The following is a 17,978-nucleotide window of genomic DNA, read 5'->3' as shown; positions in this document are numbered from 1 at the left end:
TGTCAATCCCAATCTCCCAATTCATCTCACCACCAGCACCTCCCCGAAATTTTTTTTTTTTTTTGCCACACCATGCGGAATCTTAGTTCGCTGACCAGGGATCGAATCTGCGCCCCCTGCAGTGGAAGCACTGAGTCTTAACCACTGGAGCTCCAACTTGAATTATTTTTATGGCCCTCATCACCTTCTCCACTGCATCACATTAAGTTCCTATTTTCTATGCCCATTAGAGTGCAGCAGATGTCTTTATCTTAATAACCCCTTATATAAAATAGGTGTTCTACAAATATTTCTTGAATTAATAAATATATCTGAATATATCCAAATATTTAAAAAATGTTTCTGAAGGTTAGTTTTTAAAAACCAGAATGTAAAAAATATACACGAACAAAGACAATGATAAAATCTTACTTTCCAAAATATTACAAAGAACTTCCCTGGTGGCACAGTGGTTAAGAATCTGCCTGCCAATGCAGGGGACACAGGTTCAAGCCCTGGTCCGGGAAGATCCCACATGCCGCAGAGCAACTAAGCCTGTGCGCCATAACTACTGAGCCTGTGCTCTAGAGCCCGAGCCACAACTACTGAGCCCACGCGCTGCAACTACTGAAGCCCACGCACCTAGAGACCATGCTCCGTAACAAAGAGAAGCCACCGCAATGAGAAGCCCACGTACCGCAACGAAGAGTAGCCCCCGCTCGTCGCAACTAGAGAAAGCCTGCATGCAGCAACGAAGACCCAACACAGCCAAAAAGTAATTTTTAAAAAAAGAAAAAAATTAAAATAAAACAGAATATTACAAAGAATAAAAATAAGGTTGACACCAGATTTTAATTGATAAATAATTGAGGGTGAGGAATGGGCTCTATACATATGGGAAAACAGAGAAAATTATATCCTAGTCATTAACCCAATGTTGGTGGAAGAAACCTATAGATCACTGTTAACTGGCGCCATCATCCTGAAGAACAACTTGATGACATGTGAGGGTCAGTCCATGCTTTCATTCAGAAATTCCACTTCAGGGAGTAGGCTCTAAAATGTCATCATTCCTCACCCGTTGTAGGCCTCCTCCCTGCTTTGTTTAGAGCACTTATCATGGTCTAACTCTACATCTCTTAATTCTCAATTCTGTTGACTGTCTCTGTCTCCTCTACTAGAACATCAGTGACTTATTTTGTCACTGTCATACCCTCAGAAGGTGCTCAGTATTTGTTGAATGAATGAATGAATGTTCTAAGGAAACAAATACTTACCCCCATCCCCAAACAGGTATAGATGTAAAATTCATAACAGCATAATTTATAATTACAAAAATCAGAACCCGACATGCCCAGAGAATACCTAAGCAAATTAGAATATAATGACACCAAAAAATGCCAAGTAGCCATTAAACATTAAAAATTTAACGAAAACATTTATAAATCAAGTGAAGAAATATAATAGCATATCATGCAAAAAATGTTTTGTGGTGCCTTACCCATTCAGAACAGCAGCTCATAGGAAGCTGTATAAATACTGACATATTAATAAAAGAATCATTGGATTCTTTCATGACTACTTTCTTTTAAGTTACACTCATAATTTTAAAATATTCTATCAAGTCTGCAGTATTTTGAGAAGAAAAGCAACTACTGTTTCAATGGAAAAACTAACACAATAGTCAGTATGACTTGAGGAGCAGGGTGAAAAGTTGTTCCCTTTTGCAAAGACTAAAAAATGTTTTAAAAAAGTTAAAATTACAGCTTTCCCTGGTGGCGCAGTGGTTGAGAGTCTGCCTGCCGACACAGGGGACACGGGTTCATGTCCCGGTCCGGGAAGATCCCACATGCCGCGGAGCGGCTGGGCCCGTGAGCCATGGCCGCTGGGCCTGCACGTCCGGAGCCTGTGCTCCGCAGCGGGAGGGGCTGCAGCAGTGAGAGGCCCGCGTACCGCAAAAAAAAAAAAAAAAAAAAAGTTAAAATTAAACAATGGATATGAAACTTCCTTAGTCCCTGCGAAGCTGTGTTATTTTTCCATTTATTTTAAAAATCAGATTCTTTGTGGTATAATGTACATACAATAAAATGTACCCATTCTAAGAGAATACTCAGAGGTGACCTTGACTGAAGGGCTGAGTGTGGCAGGTGGCATCTACAGGATGCTGGGGAAGAGCTCACTGCCTTCAGTCTTCACAGGTGAGGGAGGCACTGGCTCCTCCCCAAGGTCCTAGCCTACCTGGCAGCAAGAACATTCCTTGCCCCCCTCACCAAGGCCATGCACACCTGTGCCCTACATGGGGCCTCGTGTGGCCAAGGCCAGGGTGCCGGGCCCACGATGGCTTGGTCTCCTCACCATATGGGCCAGGTGCTCAGCTACAACAGAAACAAGAAGAGCCAACTTGTGAACTGGGCAGGAGCCTGCCTCTGGTTTCCATGAGGGTCAGTCAGCAAGCGTGGACTTCAGTCAGGCCTCCGTTACTGGCAGCAGGCTCTACAGCTTTGAGCATGCTTCCAAACCTCTCGAAGCCTATTTCCTGACTAGACTGAAGAAAATACTTTTTCAGGATGAAGGTGAAAATTAAATGAGACAATCCACAGGAAGCCATGAGGTGGGAACTCACTTTGTGCCGGCCACGAATATTCTAGTTGTCACTTTAGACACCTGCCATCCAGGACTGCCTCCTGGCTAGTACATCCACACCCATTCAGGCTCTGAAAGGCACCACAACCAAAAATGGGCAGTTGGGGCTAAAGCGTGTTTACGAGGAAGGCTCCAAAGGACCCATTTCACCCAGTTCAACATGTGTTTTCTAAACACATGTGATTTCTTCCTCATGTGTTCTCCTCATGTGTTTTCCAAACAGGGCCCAGGGGAACAAAGGCAAACCATCACAGCACCATTCCACCATCCCTGGGTCACAGTGGAACTGCCAGTCCACAACAAAGGTGTAAAGATCCATTTCTGCTCAGTTGCTTTATCTTTCACAACCAAAAATAGTCCAAGGTAGCTTCAGCTGCCCCTAAATCAGGTCACAGAACAGCAGGAGACATTCCTTTGGCAAAAAAGGACACATTCTTGTCCTGTATCTTGTACTGGTAAGTGAGGCTCCGATCTCGCTGGGCTGTGGGCTGTGATGATCTCCTCCACAGGATCCTCAGCTAAGTGACAAAGAGAAGAGTGAAAGAGGAAAGGCACCCCCAAATACCTGCTCCATTGTGAACCCTTCCTGCCTCATCGGTGACCTTCAATTGAGGTCATGCACCATGCAGTAATGGGACCGACTTCCAAAACAAAGCTTATTACCAGCCACCTAAAAATAAATGTTTCCCCTCCATTACAATAGTAATATTTGCTCATTACAGAAAACATGAGAGACAAAGGAAAGTAAAAGGTAGAAAAAACCCATCCAGAGAAGAACCATTAAAGTATTTTTGTGTATTTCCCTTTGGTCTTTTCTGTGTGCATGGTTTTGTAATTTTTGGCTAGATGAATTTTAAAACTCAACACAACAGAATGTGTACACTCAATTCCGAGGCTCAGGAAGACTGGACATTTGCCTCTAGTGACTAGAAAGCTCTGGGGGGCTGACTGGCTTCAGAGCCATAAGCTGCCAGCAGAAGCTTCTCCTCAGGCTATGCCTGAGGCGCACCACCAGCACAGCATCTCTGGGCCTGTGCTTTGTTTTGCACACCCTACTCCGAACGACTCTGGGCCAAAACGCCCACCCACCCTTAAAGGGTCAAAAGTGGTCAACATGAAGTTAACCTGGAAGAGGTGGTAAAGGCTTTGGGGTGATCCCCAAAGAGAAGTTTCAGAAGGCAGAGAACCACGGCAGCCCCTGGGCATGGGGAGAACCTGACCTCCCTCCCAGGGCAGGACTCAGCTTCCACCTAAGTACTCCAAACACCCCAGGCAGAGGCAGCAGTGGGGGCGGCAACGCCAGCCAGGGGAATGGCCTCCCCAAGTCTCTATTTTATTATATTTTTATTAAAAAAAATTTTTTGGGCTGCGTTGCGTCTTCCTTGTTGCACGCAGGCTTTCTCTAGTTGCAGCGAGCAGGGGCTACTCTAATTGCGGTGCGCGGGCTTCTCATTGTGGTGGCTTCTCTTGTTGCGGAGCACGGGCTCTAGGCGTGCGGGCTTCAGTAGTTGTGGCTCGTGGGCTCTAGAGCGCAGGCTCAGTAGTTGTGGCGCACGGGCTTAGTTGCTCCGCGGCATGTGGGATCTTCCCGGACCAGGGCTCGAACCCATGTCCCCTGCATGGGCAGGCAGATTCTTAACCACTGCGCCACCAGGGAAGTACCAAGTCTCTATTTTAAAAGGAACGGTGTTGGCCTGAATATACAAAGCCTGCTGTGGTCCTGCAGAGGAATTCCGCTGTTTACTGCCTTCCCCTGTAGACAGCCATCTTCTCTTCAGGAGCTCCCCTTTGGCTGCAAATGGACCACCATGGAAAACCTGCCTTGGTGCACGGGGCCAAGCATCACCTGGGGCGGACTCTGACCTGCATTCACACAACTTCTGAGGCTTCCACCTGAGGGCACGCCCCAACCAGAGCACCCCACAGCCGGACACTATCCCACGGGCAGCCTAGACTCAGGAGGTGAGCATCTCCCAGTGAGCCCCAGTCCCTGCGCACCTGCCCATGCACGTCCTTGCAGAAGCCGGTGGCCAGGCCTTCAGCCCGCAGTATCAGGTGGCTCTGGTGACCAAGGCCATTCAGCAGGATGTCATTCTCCTCGTCCTCGGCATCTCCACTGTCGTGCACAAGGGCCACTACATTTCCCTGCAACAGAGACCATGATGTAGACTGATGGGAAGGGACGCCAGGACCAGGGTGTGCTAGGCTCTCAGAGCCTCCACTGCCCTGCACCCCTCTCACAGATCAGCCTCCCAGCTGTAGCATCCGCTTTGTGGGAAGCACCCGTGCCTGGGCTCCAGGACCATAACTGCAATCATCTGCTGGATAGTTTCACCAGCACATCCAACCTGTACTTCCACCTCAATTCATCCACAAGCAAGGAATAGTGTCCAATTGTTAAAAAGAATAAAGCAGGTCTGTGTGTTCTGTTTCGGGGGCAATGGACAGCAAAACATACTGTGTGTTAGTAAAAGAAGAGAAGTACCAAACTGTGTGAATGGTAGGTTACCAATAATGTGAAGAAAAATGCAGGGAGACAAGTGTATATACAAACGTGTTCATGACTACCTAGACTCTCTGGAAGGATATACAACAGAGGAAAACACAACTACTTTTGGCTAAAATAGCCTTTATACTGTTTATATCTTCTTTTTTTCTTTACTGAACTAGTCCCAAGTTTTACTTTTTCAACTAAAAGAAGTATTTTTACAAAAAGAGGTTGGTAGTGGTCCACAGCGCAGGCTGAGCTGCAGCAGCTGACTCTGACTGCTTCACTCCCTCCATAAGCCCCAGTGAACTGGGTCCTCCAAGCCCCTTACATTTCCTCCTCCTTCCCTTCTCTCCCCATCACCCTGGCACCTGGCCCTGTGACTGTAGCCAGGACGGCCTCAGAAGGTCCCCTGACCCCAGCTTCCAGGCAGGACCTTGCACGCAGGAGGTGAGCAACATGCACTGCTGGATCCACACACCCCTGGCCAACCCATTTACCCTCTCCCCACTGCTCTGCACCCAGCCTGGCCCTGTTGGCCACATGCTGAGCTGCCGTGCTACAAGCTTCCCCTCACTTAACTCTTGCAGTCTGGTTCCTGGGAGATGGGCACCACAGCTGTTCCTATTTTGTTAAAATCTCTAGTATGGCAGAATTTCTATTTTTGCCTCACCACTTGACAATGAAGGTTACACCCTATCCCTTGTATTGCACCTCACAACATTCATATTGGTTTTTTTTTTTTTTTTGGCTGCCCCTTGCGGCATGCGGGATCTTAGTTCCCCGACCAGGGATCGAACCCGTGCCCCTGCGGTGGAAGCACAGAGTTTTAACCACTGGACTGCCAGGGAGGTCCCATCACCTCACAATTTTTTTTTTTTACCTCATAATTTTTAAAGCAGTTTTACACCCATTATCTCAGCCAACCTTCAAAACACACTCAGAGCGATAGGACAGTGCGTGGCAGAGCGGGGACAGCCACAGTACCGCAAATGACCAGCCCCGTTAAAGACAGTGCCAGGCACCCTTTTAGTTTTCAGGGCCTTATTTTTCATCAATGGCAGGTAGTGGAGAGCAAGGTGCGTTGACTGAAAGGTTCCTGGGCCTGCCAGGGTAAAGCCAAAGCCCCAAGCAATTAAACAGAAAAGATCACTGCAAGCAAGTGAGGCCTGGGCCTGTCGGCCCATACGGGTCACAGGCAGGAGCTCAGGGAGCAGGCCCGTGATTACCTTCCATTCCCGGCACACGGTGGCTCTGCAGTAGTGGACGAAGTCCAGCACCGCCACTGCCCCCACGCCCAGGCTTAGCAGCACACTGAGGTCGTCCACCAGCAGCACCGGGCACCTCCAGGCCGCCTCCCCACTGTCCATGGGCTTCAGGGCCTCCTGCACAAACTCATACAGCGGCTGCAGGTTCCCAGAGTTGGCCTCCCTGGGACACAGGGCAAAAGTTACCAGAGAGCTCACGTGCTCTACAAGTGTTCATGAGACTGCGCAGCACCACGGGAAAGGGTTAGGGGAAGGGAAGGAACTAGATTCCAGTCCTTGGCACCAAGGGGCTCACGATCTGGCTGGAAAGAAAATGCACGCATGCACACGTGAGTACATTTACTTCAGTTCAAATATTCCCTGAGGTCTACGAGGTACAAAGCACTGTGCTAAAAACTGGCAGACAGAGAAATAAATAGCCCCCGAGGCTCATAGAGCCTCTCAATCCAAGAGCTTAAGGCATCTGAAAGACTCACTGGGACTGGGCAGGAGAGGCCTTCCCAGGAGGTCACAATTGGGTATGAAAGCTAAGCAACGGTTCATGTGTCCTGGGGATGAGGGCAGCAGTCTAAGGGCTCCCGGTGTGCTCGTGTGCGTACCAGGTCCGACCTGTTTCTGACACACATGTCCCTGCTACCTCCATCTCTCCAGTGACTACAGCAGTTGTCTCCCAGCAATAGGTCGGGGCCCGGGGACCAGGCACTAGCCCCACTGCCCCACACTCCAGGGCTGAACCCCACTGACAGCAGGGACAACAGTGCCCTATAACCTGGGCTCAGGTGTAAACCAGGCCCATGCATTCAGACAAAGACACCCAGGTTCAGAGATGCGAAGGGCTGTGCCCCAGGCCACACACACAGGGTCAGGACACGTGGCCTTCTGACTCCACACTGAGCCCGGCCACTATGTAAGGCTGAGTCTGAGGGAGGGCAGGGCGGGGAGAGGTCCCGTACAGACTCCCTGGGGTGGAGGAAACACAGCCACCAGGCGCAGCATCTGCTACATCTGTGACTGATGCTCATGAAAGACAAGAAGCAGGAACACCAAACTGCAGGCAACTAACGTTTTCTTAAAGGGCCAACAGTAAATATTTTAGGCTTGTGGGTCATACAGTCCCTGTCTCAACTCTCACCTCTGCTGCTGTAGTGCCACACAGCCAGGGACAATATGCGAGCAAATGAGTGTGGCTATTCCAACAAAACTTTATTTACCAAAACAGGTAGCTGGCCCATGGCCCATAGTTTGCTGACCGCATATCAAGCCAAGAACAGAACAGAGGTGCGTGCTAGGGTTCTGAGCCAGGGTTGGAAAAACCAGCAAAGCACACTGTTCTGCCACATGTCCAGCAAATAATGCTTTCTATCGCTTCAGGGACAGCCACACACCCTCTGGCCCACAGTCAGAGCCAAGGACCTTCCGATATTGCTGTGATACCAGGGAGGTATCTGACTCCTGAAGCCAGCTCTGCCCTCCCATACAATGAGGAGAAGGAATCACACAGCAACCCTGGGCTGGGCCTACCTGCCAGGTGTGCTCTGGGCTGGGTCGTGGGCTGACTGACCTGAGGAACTGCAGGGGGTGTGGCTCCTCCTGAGGCCGAAAGAAGACGTCCACCGCGGACTTGAGACCCTCGAGGAACACGAGCTGCCCGCATTCCCGCGCTGTGGTCAGGCTGACACCCTACACCCGACAGAGAGGCGAGTGAGTTCCTGCACCTTGCGGGGGACCCATCAGAGAAGCTAGACTCCAGCTCACGAGAGGGCTCCAGACACGTTCTGAACCCTGCAGACGTGTGCCTGTCCACCCTCCGGAGGAGCCCGTGTGTTGCCTCCCCTGGGTGTTCCCAACACACAATCTCCGTTCTGCTTTCAGATGTGCATTTACATTTACCTGTCACATTTTTTTTTAATTTACTTTCTTTTGCTTATATATTTATTTTTATGATTACTCAGTACTGGTTTTTAATTTATAATAGTAATACAAAGTTTCTTTTTTAAGGGCATGTAGTTACAAAATTTTAAAAACACTAAGGGGGGGGTGGGATGAATTGGGAGATTGGGATTGACATGTATACACTAATATGTATAAAATAGATAACTAATAAGAACCTGCTGTATAAAAAAATAAATAAAATAAAATTCAAATATTAAAAAAAAAAAATACAGTAAGTAAATAATAACAGTAAAGACGGTGGCAGGATGACATTCTCTGCTGCAACTACTCAACTCTGCTACCGTAGAGCAAGAGCAGCCATAGACCATTCATGAACAGATGGGGCTGGCTGTGTTCTAATAAAACTTTATCTACAAAAAACAGGGGGTGCAGGCTGTGGTTGGTCAACCCCTGCTCTAGACCAGCACTTCTTAAATATAGGTCTTCATGAAACACGCAGTTAACAATCTCTTGAGATACCTGATTAAAATGCGGATCCCTGAGCCCCACTCCAGATCTCCAGAACCAGAAGCTTTGGGGGCAGGGCCCAAGAATGTGCATTTCAACAAACACCCAGAGATGGTGACACCATCTAAATGTGCAACCCACCGTTCTGTCTGTGCAGAAACAGGTGACATGGAACTCCTTAGACTCCTCATGCCCCTAGACCAGGCCTCAATCATTCATTCATACACCAGAGATCACTATATGTAACACCATTAGCAACAGTAGCCACCCTGGCAGAGAGAAGGATTCCTGATCATCACCTTTGCTCTCACTCATTACCATTCTCCTGATGTAAGAACAATAATACAACAAGAGGATGGAAGCTCACGCTCTAGCACTTTGCACACCCAGTGCTGTGCATGTCATTCCGGCCGTGTTGATGATTGCAAGGTAACAGAAAAAGCAGCCAAACTGGATATGAGAATACACAACTTTCTCATCTATAAAAACAGATGCTAGGGCCACAGACATGCCTCACAGACCTGGAATGCAATACATGTTCATGACATGACAGTGCTCCCTGAGCTCACGATCTGACCTCTAACACAGGAACTTCTCCCTTCCCTGCAAAGGATGAGAAAGAGCTTACCCTTCTCTCACTCTCTCATTGTTTTCTCCCCATCAGAGAAGAGGCAGTGATGTGGCCCAATAGTATGACTGGCACTTCAAAGATCACTGCTGATGGGTGGCCTGGTTGTCTCCCTCTCTGAGGCTGACCTAATCAAAACAAAAAGCAAAAACACTCTACAAGGGACTTCCCCGGTGGCGCAGTGGTTAAGAATCTGCCTGCCAATGCAGGGGACACAGGTTCGAGGCCTGGTCCGGGAAGATCCAATGTGCCGCAGAGCAACTAAGCCCGTGAGCCACAACTACTGAGCCTGCGTGCCACAACTACTGAACCCACGCGCCTAGAGCCCATGCTCCGCAACAAAAAGAAGCCACCGCGACGAGAAGCCCACGCACTGCAACGAAGAGTAGCACTTGCTCACCGCAACTAGAGAAAGCCCATGCACAGCAACAAAAACCCAACGCAGCCAAAAAATAAAGAAAAATAAATTTTAAAAAAAATCCTAACAGGACTTTAAAACAAACAAACAAACAAACAAAAAACACTACAATAACAACCCAGTAAATTCACCAGGTCACAGGTCACAAGTAATGGGCCAAGCCAGGCTAGGAGGTTCACCAGCCTCTGGGCCATCTTATTCTTGCTTGGCTGCATCTGATGAGATGAGGGGCAAACCAAGATGAGGTAAGGGGCACATGACAAAAGCGCCTGCCTCTCCCCACATTTGGGTCCTAAGCCCTAGACTTAGGGAGACACAGTCGGAGGCACTCAACTTGGCAGCAGACCAAGCTGTGATCTCTCACTCACTAGGAACAAGATTAAAACTCACACCGAGAAGGAGAAAACCTTAAATGGTCCAGACTCAACAGAGAAGGGTTTGATTAATTCACAACAGATCTGGGACTTCCCTTGTGGGGCAGTGAATAAAACTCCGTGCTCCCAATGCAGGGGGCCCAGGTTCGATCCCTGGTCAGGGAACTAGATCCCACACGCATGCCGCAACTAAGAGTTCACATGCCGCAACTAAGGAGACCACCTGCCGAAACTAAGACCCAGTGCAACCAAATAAATAAATAAATATTTTTTAAAAACACACACCAGATCTGGTTCTACAAACTTTATAATTAACAAAACACGTAGAGATGCTGCCTTAGCCCTTCAGAGAAGGGGTTCAGAATTCCATGATCTCCTTAGTCCCTCCCTTGCTAAATTCTCCACAACCCAAACAGGGAAGCCCAGCCTGACAGCACACTCACACATGCTTGGCACACACACTCACTCAGGGATCTCATCACAGAGTTCTAAAATATTTACCAGCTTCTGTCCCACGATATTGTAGTGACTGAAGGACTGGATGAGGGCCACAAAGCAGACTTTACAATTAGCTGGAAAATAAAATAAACTGATTTTTAATAAAGTCTCTACTTACAATCAGTCTTGTATACTTCATAACTCTGGAAACAAAAGCAATGAGGCAGATCTAGAGAACCAAGGCCTTGCAACCTGACATACCCAATTTGATTCTAAGATGTACTTTTTTTCGTATTTAATAATTATACCTTATTTCATTGATTCTGCGATATACTTCCTCTGTGAGAGGTATTACTAGGAATCTTAATTTGTTCCACTGAAAATAAATTGTGGGTTTTTAAAAAATTATATTTTTCTAATTGCTTGTTGGTGTACAGAAATACAATGGATTTTTTAAACTAGTCTTATACCCAAGAGGAGACAAGGAGAACACAAAGAAGCTCTAGCTACCTTATGAACACAATTAATTCTAATAATTTATCTGTAGATTCTCTTGGTCTTTATAAGCTGACAGTAACATCATCTGGAAAGGAAAATAACTTTCAAAGCTGTAAATTATTACAATTAAGAGTGCCAAAGGTCTACCTTGTTTCCTGGCCTGCCTCAGTGGGGACTCAATGAGAATCAATAAGCCTTTTTTTCATTTGGCTGTTTTCTTCTTCTACTCAATCTCTGTGTGTGAATTGCAGTGGCCATGCTGTTTTCTTCCCTGTGTTCTTTAGGAAGCATCTACTGCCAGGGCAAAGTGTTAATGGGTCAAGTGCCTAGAGACTTCAAAATAGACAAGGACCAAGGAGCAACTAAATGAGAAGGCCACACAAGGACCTCAGGGAGGCACTGCCTATGCAGGACGTGGAGAAGTGGAAGGCGGGACTGGATACAGGGAGTACATGCCACTCTCTGGCAGAGTAGGAGACGGAACCAGATGGTCCAGTAATCAGTTAGCTGATAAACAGCCATCTAGCTGCCCGAACACCAAAGCCCTGGCTAGTTAATATGATTCCTATTGCTTCCTGAATCAGGCTTTTTTTTTTTTGCCTTGGGTCTTCTTTTTCTACAGTCCATACCTTTGAGATAGAAGGAGAGAAAGTGGTGCACAAGGAAGCTGCCATCTGTCTTGGCATCACAGAGTAAAGTCAGTTTCCCCTAAAAGTTAAGAAGAACACAAAAAGATGAATTAGACTCCCAGGAAAGAGGTCAGCTGAGTGTCAAAATCTAGTCGGTTGTATCCACCCCTAAATTTCTACACCTGGAGACTCTGCGTGTGTGTGTGTGTGCGTGTGTGTGTGTGTGTGTATTTAACCCACAAAAAGAAGAAAATAAGTCAAAATTATGGAAAAACTGATAATTAAAATGAATGGTATTAAGTCACTCACAATGGGCAAGCATATCTCAACCTCATAATTCCCAAGGCAATAAAGAATAGAATCCCTTCTCTTCCTCACCAGTCTTGGAGAGAATTAAATCCTGAACAAAGGAAGCTTTCATCATGGAATCCAACAAAAATCACTGACTGCCAAGATTTTAAGGGGTCTTCTAAAAAGTCATCTGATCCAGCTTCCTCCCTATTTCTAATCCTGCTTCCAATTCTGTCCCCTAGGTAGGGGAGAGTGAAGAAGTAGTTGTTGACAGAGACTTCCAGTGTCAAAGTCCTCCTCCCAAAGGCCCTGGAAACTGCTTCAGGCAGAGCTCTGATCATGGAGAGCCCTGGAAAGACCTCTAACAATGGTCTTTGCAGGGCCTGGCTGCCCTGCTCCAGCCACTCCTAGTTCCTTCTCAGTGACAGGGAAGGTCGTCTCTGTGCTGTTGTGATTTTTTTCACTTATAAAATATGAAAGATCACACTAGCAGAACTTGAGTGTTAACCCTAGCGCCATTTGTCATTTCCTGGCGCCCACTTCTATCCTCCATTCCCTGTGGCCCTGGGCTTGGACTTTGGAGGTGCTAGTAGTAACTGGCAAGGTAACCAGCGCCATCTGGAGGCTTGGGCAGAGAAGAACTGCTGGGCAATTAAGATGCACAAGTATCCACCGAATACTATTTTCCAGGCATTAGGGAGTCATAAAAAGGCTTTACACACTTGGTGCCTTGTCTTTCTGGAAGAGCTTACCATTTCATCAGAAAGACAACAGCTATGAAATAAGTCAGGTATATTCCTAGGAGAGGTAACCCTTGGGCGCAAGCGTGGAAATTTTCGAAATGCCCTAGAGTGTGAGGAGGGAGAAGAAAACAAGAGTAGCGAGCCTGTGGTGCCAAAGGTGGACTCCTACAATCCAACGTTGGCTGAGAGCAGCTTCAAAAAGTACTATTCGAGAACACGAGGAGGAAGAGGTGCAGCAGCATTCACTGCGACCTGCCGAGCGCTCCCGAGCCAGAGGGAGGCTCAGGGTGGTTAAGAAGCTGGTCCCACGTGATGGGTGGAGTGTCGAACTCTCCTCTCCTCTCAGGCAGCCTCTTTTGGGGCGTCGGAACTCCCACACTGAACACGCAAAGGGCTCCCCCGGTACACGTCTGTGAACTTAAGCCAATCCAAACGTCGGACATGCTTTCTATGGACTTTCAAGGGCACGCACGACCTTTGAGAAGGCGCCAGATGCCCACCTCCCACAAGCCCAAATGTCCAGGCCAGCCCCGGCGGGCCCTCTTTGGACTACAACTCCCAGGCGCCCCGGGGTCCCCGGACGTCGCGTTATTGCTCACGGGTCCGCGTGCGCTTCCCGTACGGTCTTCCGCCACGATCCCAGGACGCGCCCCCTTCCCGGCCGTGCCATCTCTTACCTGCTCCACCTGGTCAGGGGTGGTGTTGAGAAGGTTATTGAGTTCCGGGAACATTCCGAGCAACGAGATCGAGCACCCTAGACGTGAAGGTGGGGCTGCCGCGGAAACAGCGGAGGCTTAAGAGCAAAACCACGCCTCAAGACTGCGCGGAAGGAGCGCGCACGCGCAATGCCGCTTCTAGGCACCGGCCGCAGCCAATCGGGCGGGCGCCTTGACCCGGGCCGCACCCGGCGCACGCGCGGGGCTGCGCATCCGGCCGGGGGACCGGGACGCCGGGAGGTGCGGCTCTTTACCTGCGGGTCCCCAGCAGGGGCTTTCTCCCTCCGAGGCCCAGGAAGACCGGTCACTTCCTCCTTACCTTGACCGCTCTATCTCCCCGGCCCGGGGCCTCCGAACAGTACGTCCTGTCGAGCTCCTGCGGCGTGCCCCACACTGCTAGATGCTCGAGCTGCATCGGCGACCCAGACTGGCGAAGATGCCCTCCCTCGCGCAAAGCAGAAAACAAACATAATGAACACGGAATGATATATTGAAAAGTTCTATGGAAAAATGAAAAAGCAGGATAAGGGGGTAACGATGGAGTGGGGGTAGGTTTCGGAATTAAAGAGGTTGTCAACGTAGGGTCACTGACCAAGTGTGGTTGAAACACGCTCTGCAAGCCCCTCCTCGCGGCTTTTGCACTAACTGTTTCCCCTTCCTCTACTGCTCTTTTCCTAGATACTCAACCGTTCAAAAATCACCCACTTCTTTCAGATCTTTGCTCAGATGTCACTTTTATCACCGAGGTGTTTCGTAAGCATCCTATTTAAATCGCAAACAGCTCCTTCCCCAGCACTTCTTATCCTTTCCCCCGCTTTTATTTTTTTTCCATACCATTTATTTCTAGTATACCATGTATAGTTTTCTTCTAGCCCAATCAACCTCAGATCCCCAGGGATAAACGTGTAATTCGAAGAAGTCAGGTTTATTTGATCATTACAGTGAGGGAGATAGCAAACAAGTGGAGCCCACGGGCCTAACAACAAGCACAGAAGAAAGTTGTATGAGGATCTGGGTTCAGGGGAAATTTAAATGAAGCAGTGTTTTGATGCGTTCACATCAGAGCACAGCTGTTTGAAGAAAAAGTCAAAATGTGGCCTGGACTGCAAAGTAGCCCAGGGGTTCCATGGAAATGAGAAGATTAAGATAGATGTGGGTCTTCCCTGGGTGACGCAGTGGTTGAGAATCCGCCTTCCAATGCAGGGGACACAGGTTCGAGCCCTGGTCCAGGAAGGTCCCACATGCCTCGGAGCAACTAAGCCCGTGCGCCACAACTGCTGAGCCTGCGCTCTAGGGCTTGCGAGCGAAAACTACTGAAGCCTAAGCACCTAGAGCCTGTGCTCCGCAGCAAGAGAAACCACTGCAATGAGAAGCCCGTGCATGGCAACGAAGACCCAACGCAGCCAAAAATAAAATATAAATAAATAAATTTATTTTTTTAAAAAAAGATAGATGTGGAAAGTAGTCACTTACCTGAAGCTCTGCATCTAGGCTGGAAATGGAGGCTCCTGTCTCTATGTGTCAAAATCACTTAGATCCTCCAGCCAAGAATGGATGTTTCATGATTACTGCTATGTGAGAAAGAGGAAAGCAGGCAGGGGCATCCAGGGGCTGCCCTGACACTCACAGCTAGGTCTCCATGTTTTCCTGTCGAGTGTGAACAGTTTCACAAAACAACAACATCAGCCTCATTGTGATGGATAAAGTCAAAACCACACAACTCCATCATAATGTTGACCACAGAACATGAACGTTGTCTAAGACAAAACCGAAATACCCCCTTTCCCAGAAAATGAGTGCTGCTTCATACCAATAATATAGCCACACGTGAGTTGGACCACCCTATACTAATACATATTAACATAGTGAACCATAGAATTTAATCCTATTGCTCAGCCATAAAAAGAATGAAATAATGCCATTGGTAGGAACATAGATAAACATAGAGATGACCATACAAAGTAAAATCAGAAAAAAAATATATGATATCACTTATAGGTAGAAGTGAAAAATTGATGCAAATGAACTAATTTATAAAACAAGCAGAATCACACAAGGAGAAAATAAACACAGTCTGATATACCCTATATGGGAAAAGCATCCACAAAAGTATGCATGTCTGTATGTGTATAACTGTATCAGGTTGTTGTACAACTAAAACAAACAATAGTGTAAATCAATTATACTAATATAAAGTAAAAATTAAATTTAAAAAAGAAATAAATGCTTAATATATTCCCCTCAGTACTCGGTAACCTGGCATGGTGTCAGTCTCTGGGGCCCGAGCAGACGTTGTTCCCACGCTGAACTCTTGTGGGTCCACGGGAGCTGGGGAGGATGTGCCAGCAAATGAGCTCCCCTTGGACCTGTAGTGCCTGGTACTCTCTGGATGGGACCACAATCTCCAGATCCAGTTGAGCCCTCCTATAGCTGAACCAAGACTAGTGCACCCAAAGTTGCTCAATTTCAGTAATAATAAATGCAATCAAAACCAGAGTTATGTATCACTCCACACCTAACAAATACACACTACTATATATAAAATAGATAACAAACAAGGACCTACTATATGGCACAGGATACTACAGTATATTCAATATCCTTTAATATAGAATAATGGAAGATTTTGAAAAATAACATATATATATTTATAACTTAATCGCTTCGCTATACATTTGAAACTTTGTCACTGAACTATACTTCAATTTAAAAAAATTAACCTGGGGCTTCCCTGGTGGCTCAGTGGTTGAGAGTCCACCTGCCGATGCAGGGAGCGCGGGTTTGTGCCCCGGTCCGGGAGGATCCCACGTGCCGCAGAGCGCCTGGGCCTGTGAGCCATGGCCGCTGGGCCTGCGCGTCCGGAGCCTGTGCTCCGCAACGGGAGAGGCCACAACAGTGAGAGGCCCGCGTACCGCATTAAAAAACAAAAAAAAATTAACCTCACTTTGTTACGGTATCCAATCCCATGCAAACCCTCCTCCAAATCACGTAACAACCTCAAACATTTAATTCTGTTCTATTGCTCTCGTAATAACACTCCCTATGGTTTCTTTCTTTTGCACTGTCTTTCACAGCAATGAGTAATTAATCCAACCTTTTCAACAAGCAGTATGTTTTTGGTAGTTGTTTCCTGGAGCAAATTGACATATGATTTCAAACAGTAAAGTCTTGTTTTTAGAGAATAAATTTTTCAGTAACAATGCAGTAGTCTCTCAAAGAAATGTGTTACGTGGGACTCCAGCAGACACACGACCTTGAGAGAAAGACTGTTTCCTGTTAACATCTGGCTTTATCTGTGTTGTCAATGAATAGCAGGACAGGTGTCTACAGATTGAGCTAATTGTTCTTTTCTTAGTTTCCTTATTCATTGTAATCTTCACACTAGGAGGCAGGAGGGTGGGATTTTTGTCTGTTTTATTTGCTCTTATTTCCTAAAACAGTGACAGACACATAGAAGGTACAGGTAAACCTCATTTTACTGCACTTCGCAGATATTGTGGTTTTAACAAATTGAAGGTTTGTGGCAACCCTGCATCAAGCAGGGGCATCAGCACTATTTTCCCAACAGCATTTGCTTGCTTTGTGTCTCTGTGTCTCATTGTGGTAATTCTCACAATATTTTAAACTTTTTCATTATTATTATGTTTGTTATGAGGATCTGTGATCAGTGATCTTTGATATTACTACTATGACTCACTGAAGGCTCAGATGATGGTTAGCATTTTTTAGCAATTAACTACTTTTAAATTAAGGTATGTACACTGTTTTTTAAGACATAATGATATTTCACATTTAATAGACTGTCACGTAGTGTAAACTTAACTTTTGTATGCATGGAAAAGCAAAAAATTCATGTGACTCGCTTGACTGTGACATATACTTCATTGTCGTGGTCTGGAAGTGAACCCACAATATCTCTGAGGTATAAGTGTACTCATTTTGAAGGAATAAATTTATGTGTATTTTTCTGCAACTATGGGTTGTCTTTTCACTCCCCCCCCCCACTTTCCTGATGATGTCCTTTAAAGCAAAAAAGTTTTTTTATTGTGATAGTCAAAAAGTTCGCTTAGTTTTTTCTGTAAGATGGCTCTAGTAGCGCTTAGTTGTCTTTAACCTCATTCAACACAATTTTGTTAGATTGTATTGTGACAGCTGTCATATCACTGTGCATTAAAAAAAACATCAAAATTCGTGAATTTTTGTGTAGGCATTTTAATATTGAAGATGAAAAAAAGCAACATTTTGGCATATTATGCTTTATTATTTCAAGAAAGGTAAAAACACAATTGAAATGAAAAAAAAGATTTGTGCAGTGTATGGAGAAGGTGTTGTGACTGATCGAATGTGTCAAAAGTGGTTTGTGGGGGGCTTCCCTGGTGGCGCAGTGGTTGCGCGTCCGCCTGCCGATGCAGGGGAACCGGGTTCGCGCCCCGGTCTGGGAGGATCCCACATGCCGCGGAGCGGC

At 46.9% G+C, this 17,978-nt stretch overlaps 1 protein-coding gene across 2 annotated transcripts; it reads right to left on the bottom strand.

Moving 5' to 3' along the window:
* Positions 1-2,714: 2,714 nt before the first annotated feature.
* Positions 2,715-14,051, bottom strand: ELP6 (elongator acetyltransferase complex subunit 6). 2 transcript variants are annotated; one of them, XM_007101239.4, is made up of 7 exons: positions 13,475-14,051; positions 11,764-11,842; positions 10,700-10,770; positions 7,940-8,058; positions 6,340-6,541; positions 4,621-4,767; positions 2,715-3,140 (listed from the first exon to the last, which is right to left on the bottom strand). In XM_007101239.4, the coding sequence occupies exons 1-7, from the start codon at positions 13,526-13,528 to the stop codon at positions 3,012-3,014; spliced, it is 801 nt and encodes a 266-aa protein (XP_007101301.2). In that variant the 5' UTR covers positions 13,529-14,051; the 3' UTR covers positions 2,715-3,011. The 2 variants fall into 2 exon arrangements, with proteins under 2 accessions (XP_007101301.2, XP_007101302.1); XM_007101240.4 differs by lacking the exon at positions 2,715-3,140 and adding an exon at positions 4,126-4,414.
* Between the last annotated feature and the right edge of the window lie 3,927 nt (positions 14,052-17,978).

This window comes from Physeter macrocephalus, chromosome 18 (genome assembly GCF_002837175.3).
Source record: "Physeter macrocephalus isolate SW-GA chromosome 18, ASM283717v5, whole genome shotgun sequence".
NCBI lineage: Eukaryota > Metazoa > Chordata > Mammalia > Artiodactyla > Physeteridae > Physeter > Physeter macrocephalus.
This window is presented reverse-complemented; position numbering and strand designations above follow the sequence as displayed.

What these genes read in the sequence shown, in the direction of transcription:
- ELP6 (XM_007101239.4), bottom strand. Translation starts at nt 13,528, where the DNA reads ATGTTCCCGGAACTCAATAACCTTCTCAACACCACCCCTGACCAGGTG. An exon ending in ATATCGTGGGACAGAAGCTG is followed by an intron (nt 8,059 to 10,699) that starts GTAAATATTTTA and finishes TGTCGGGTGTAG; the next exon opens with GGTGTCAGCCTGACCACAGC. An exon ending in CACCCCCTGCAGTTCCTCAG is followed by an intron (nt 6,542 to 7,939) that starts GTCAGTCAGCCC and finishes CCTGTGTCCCAG; the next exon opens with GGAGGCCAACTCTGGGAACC.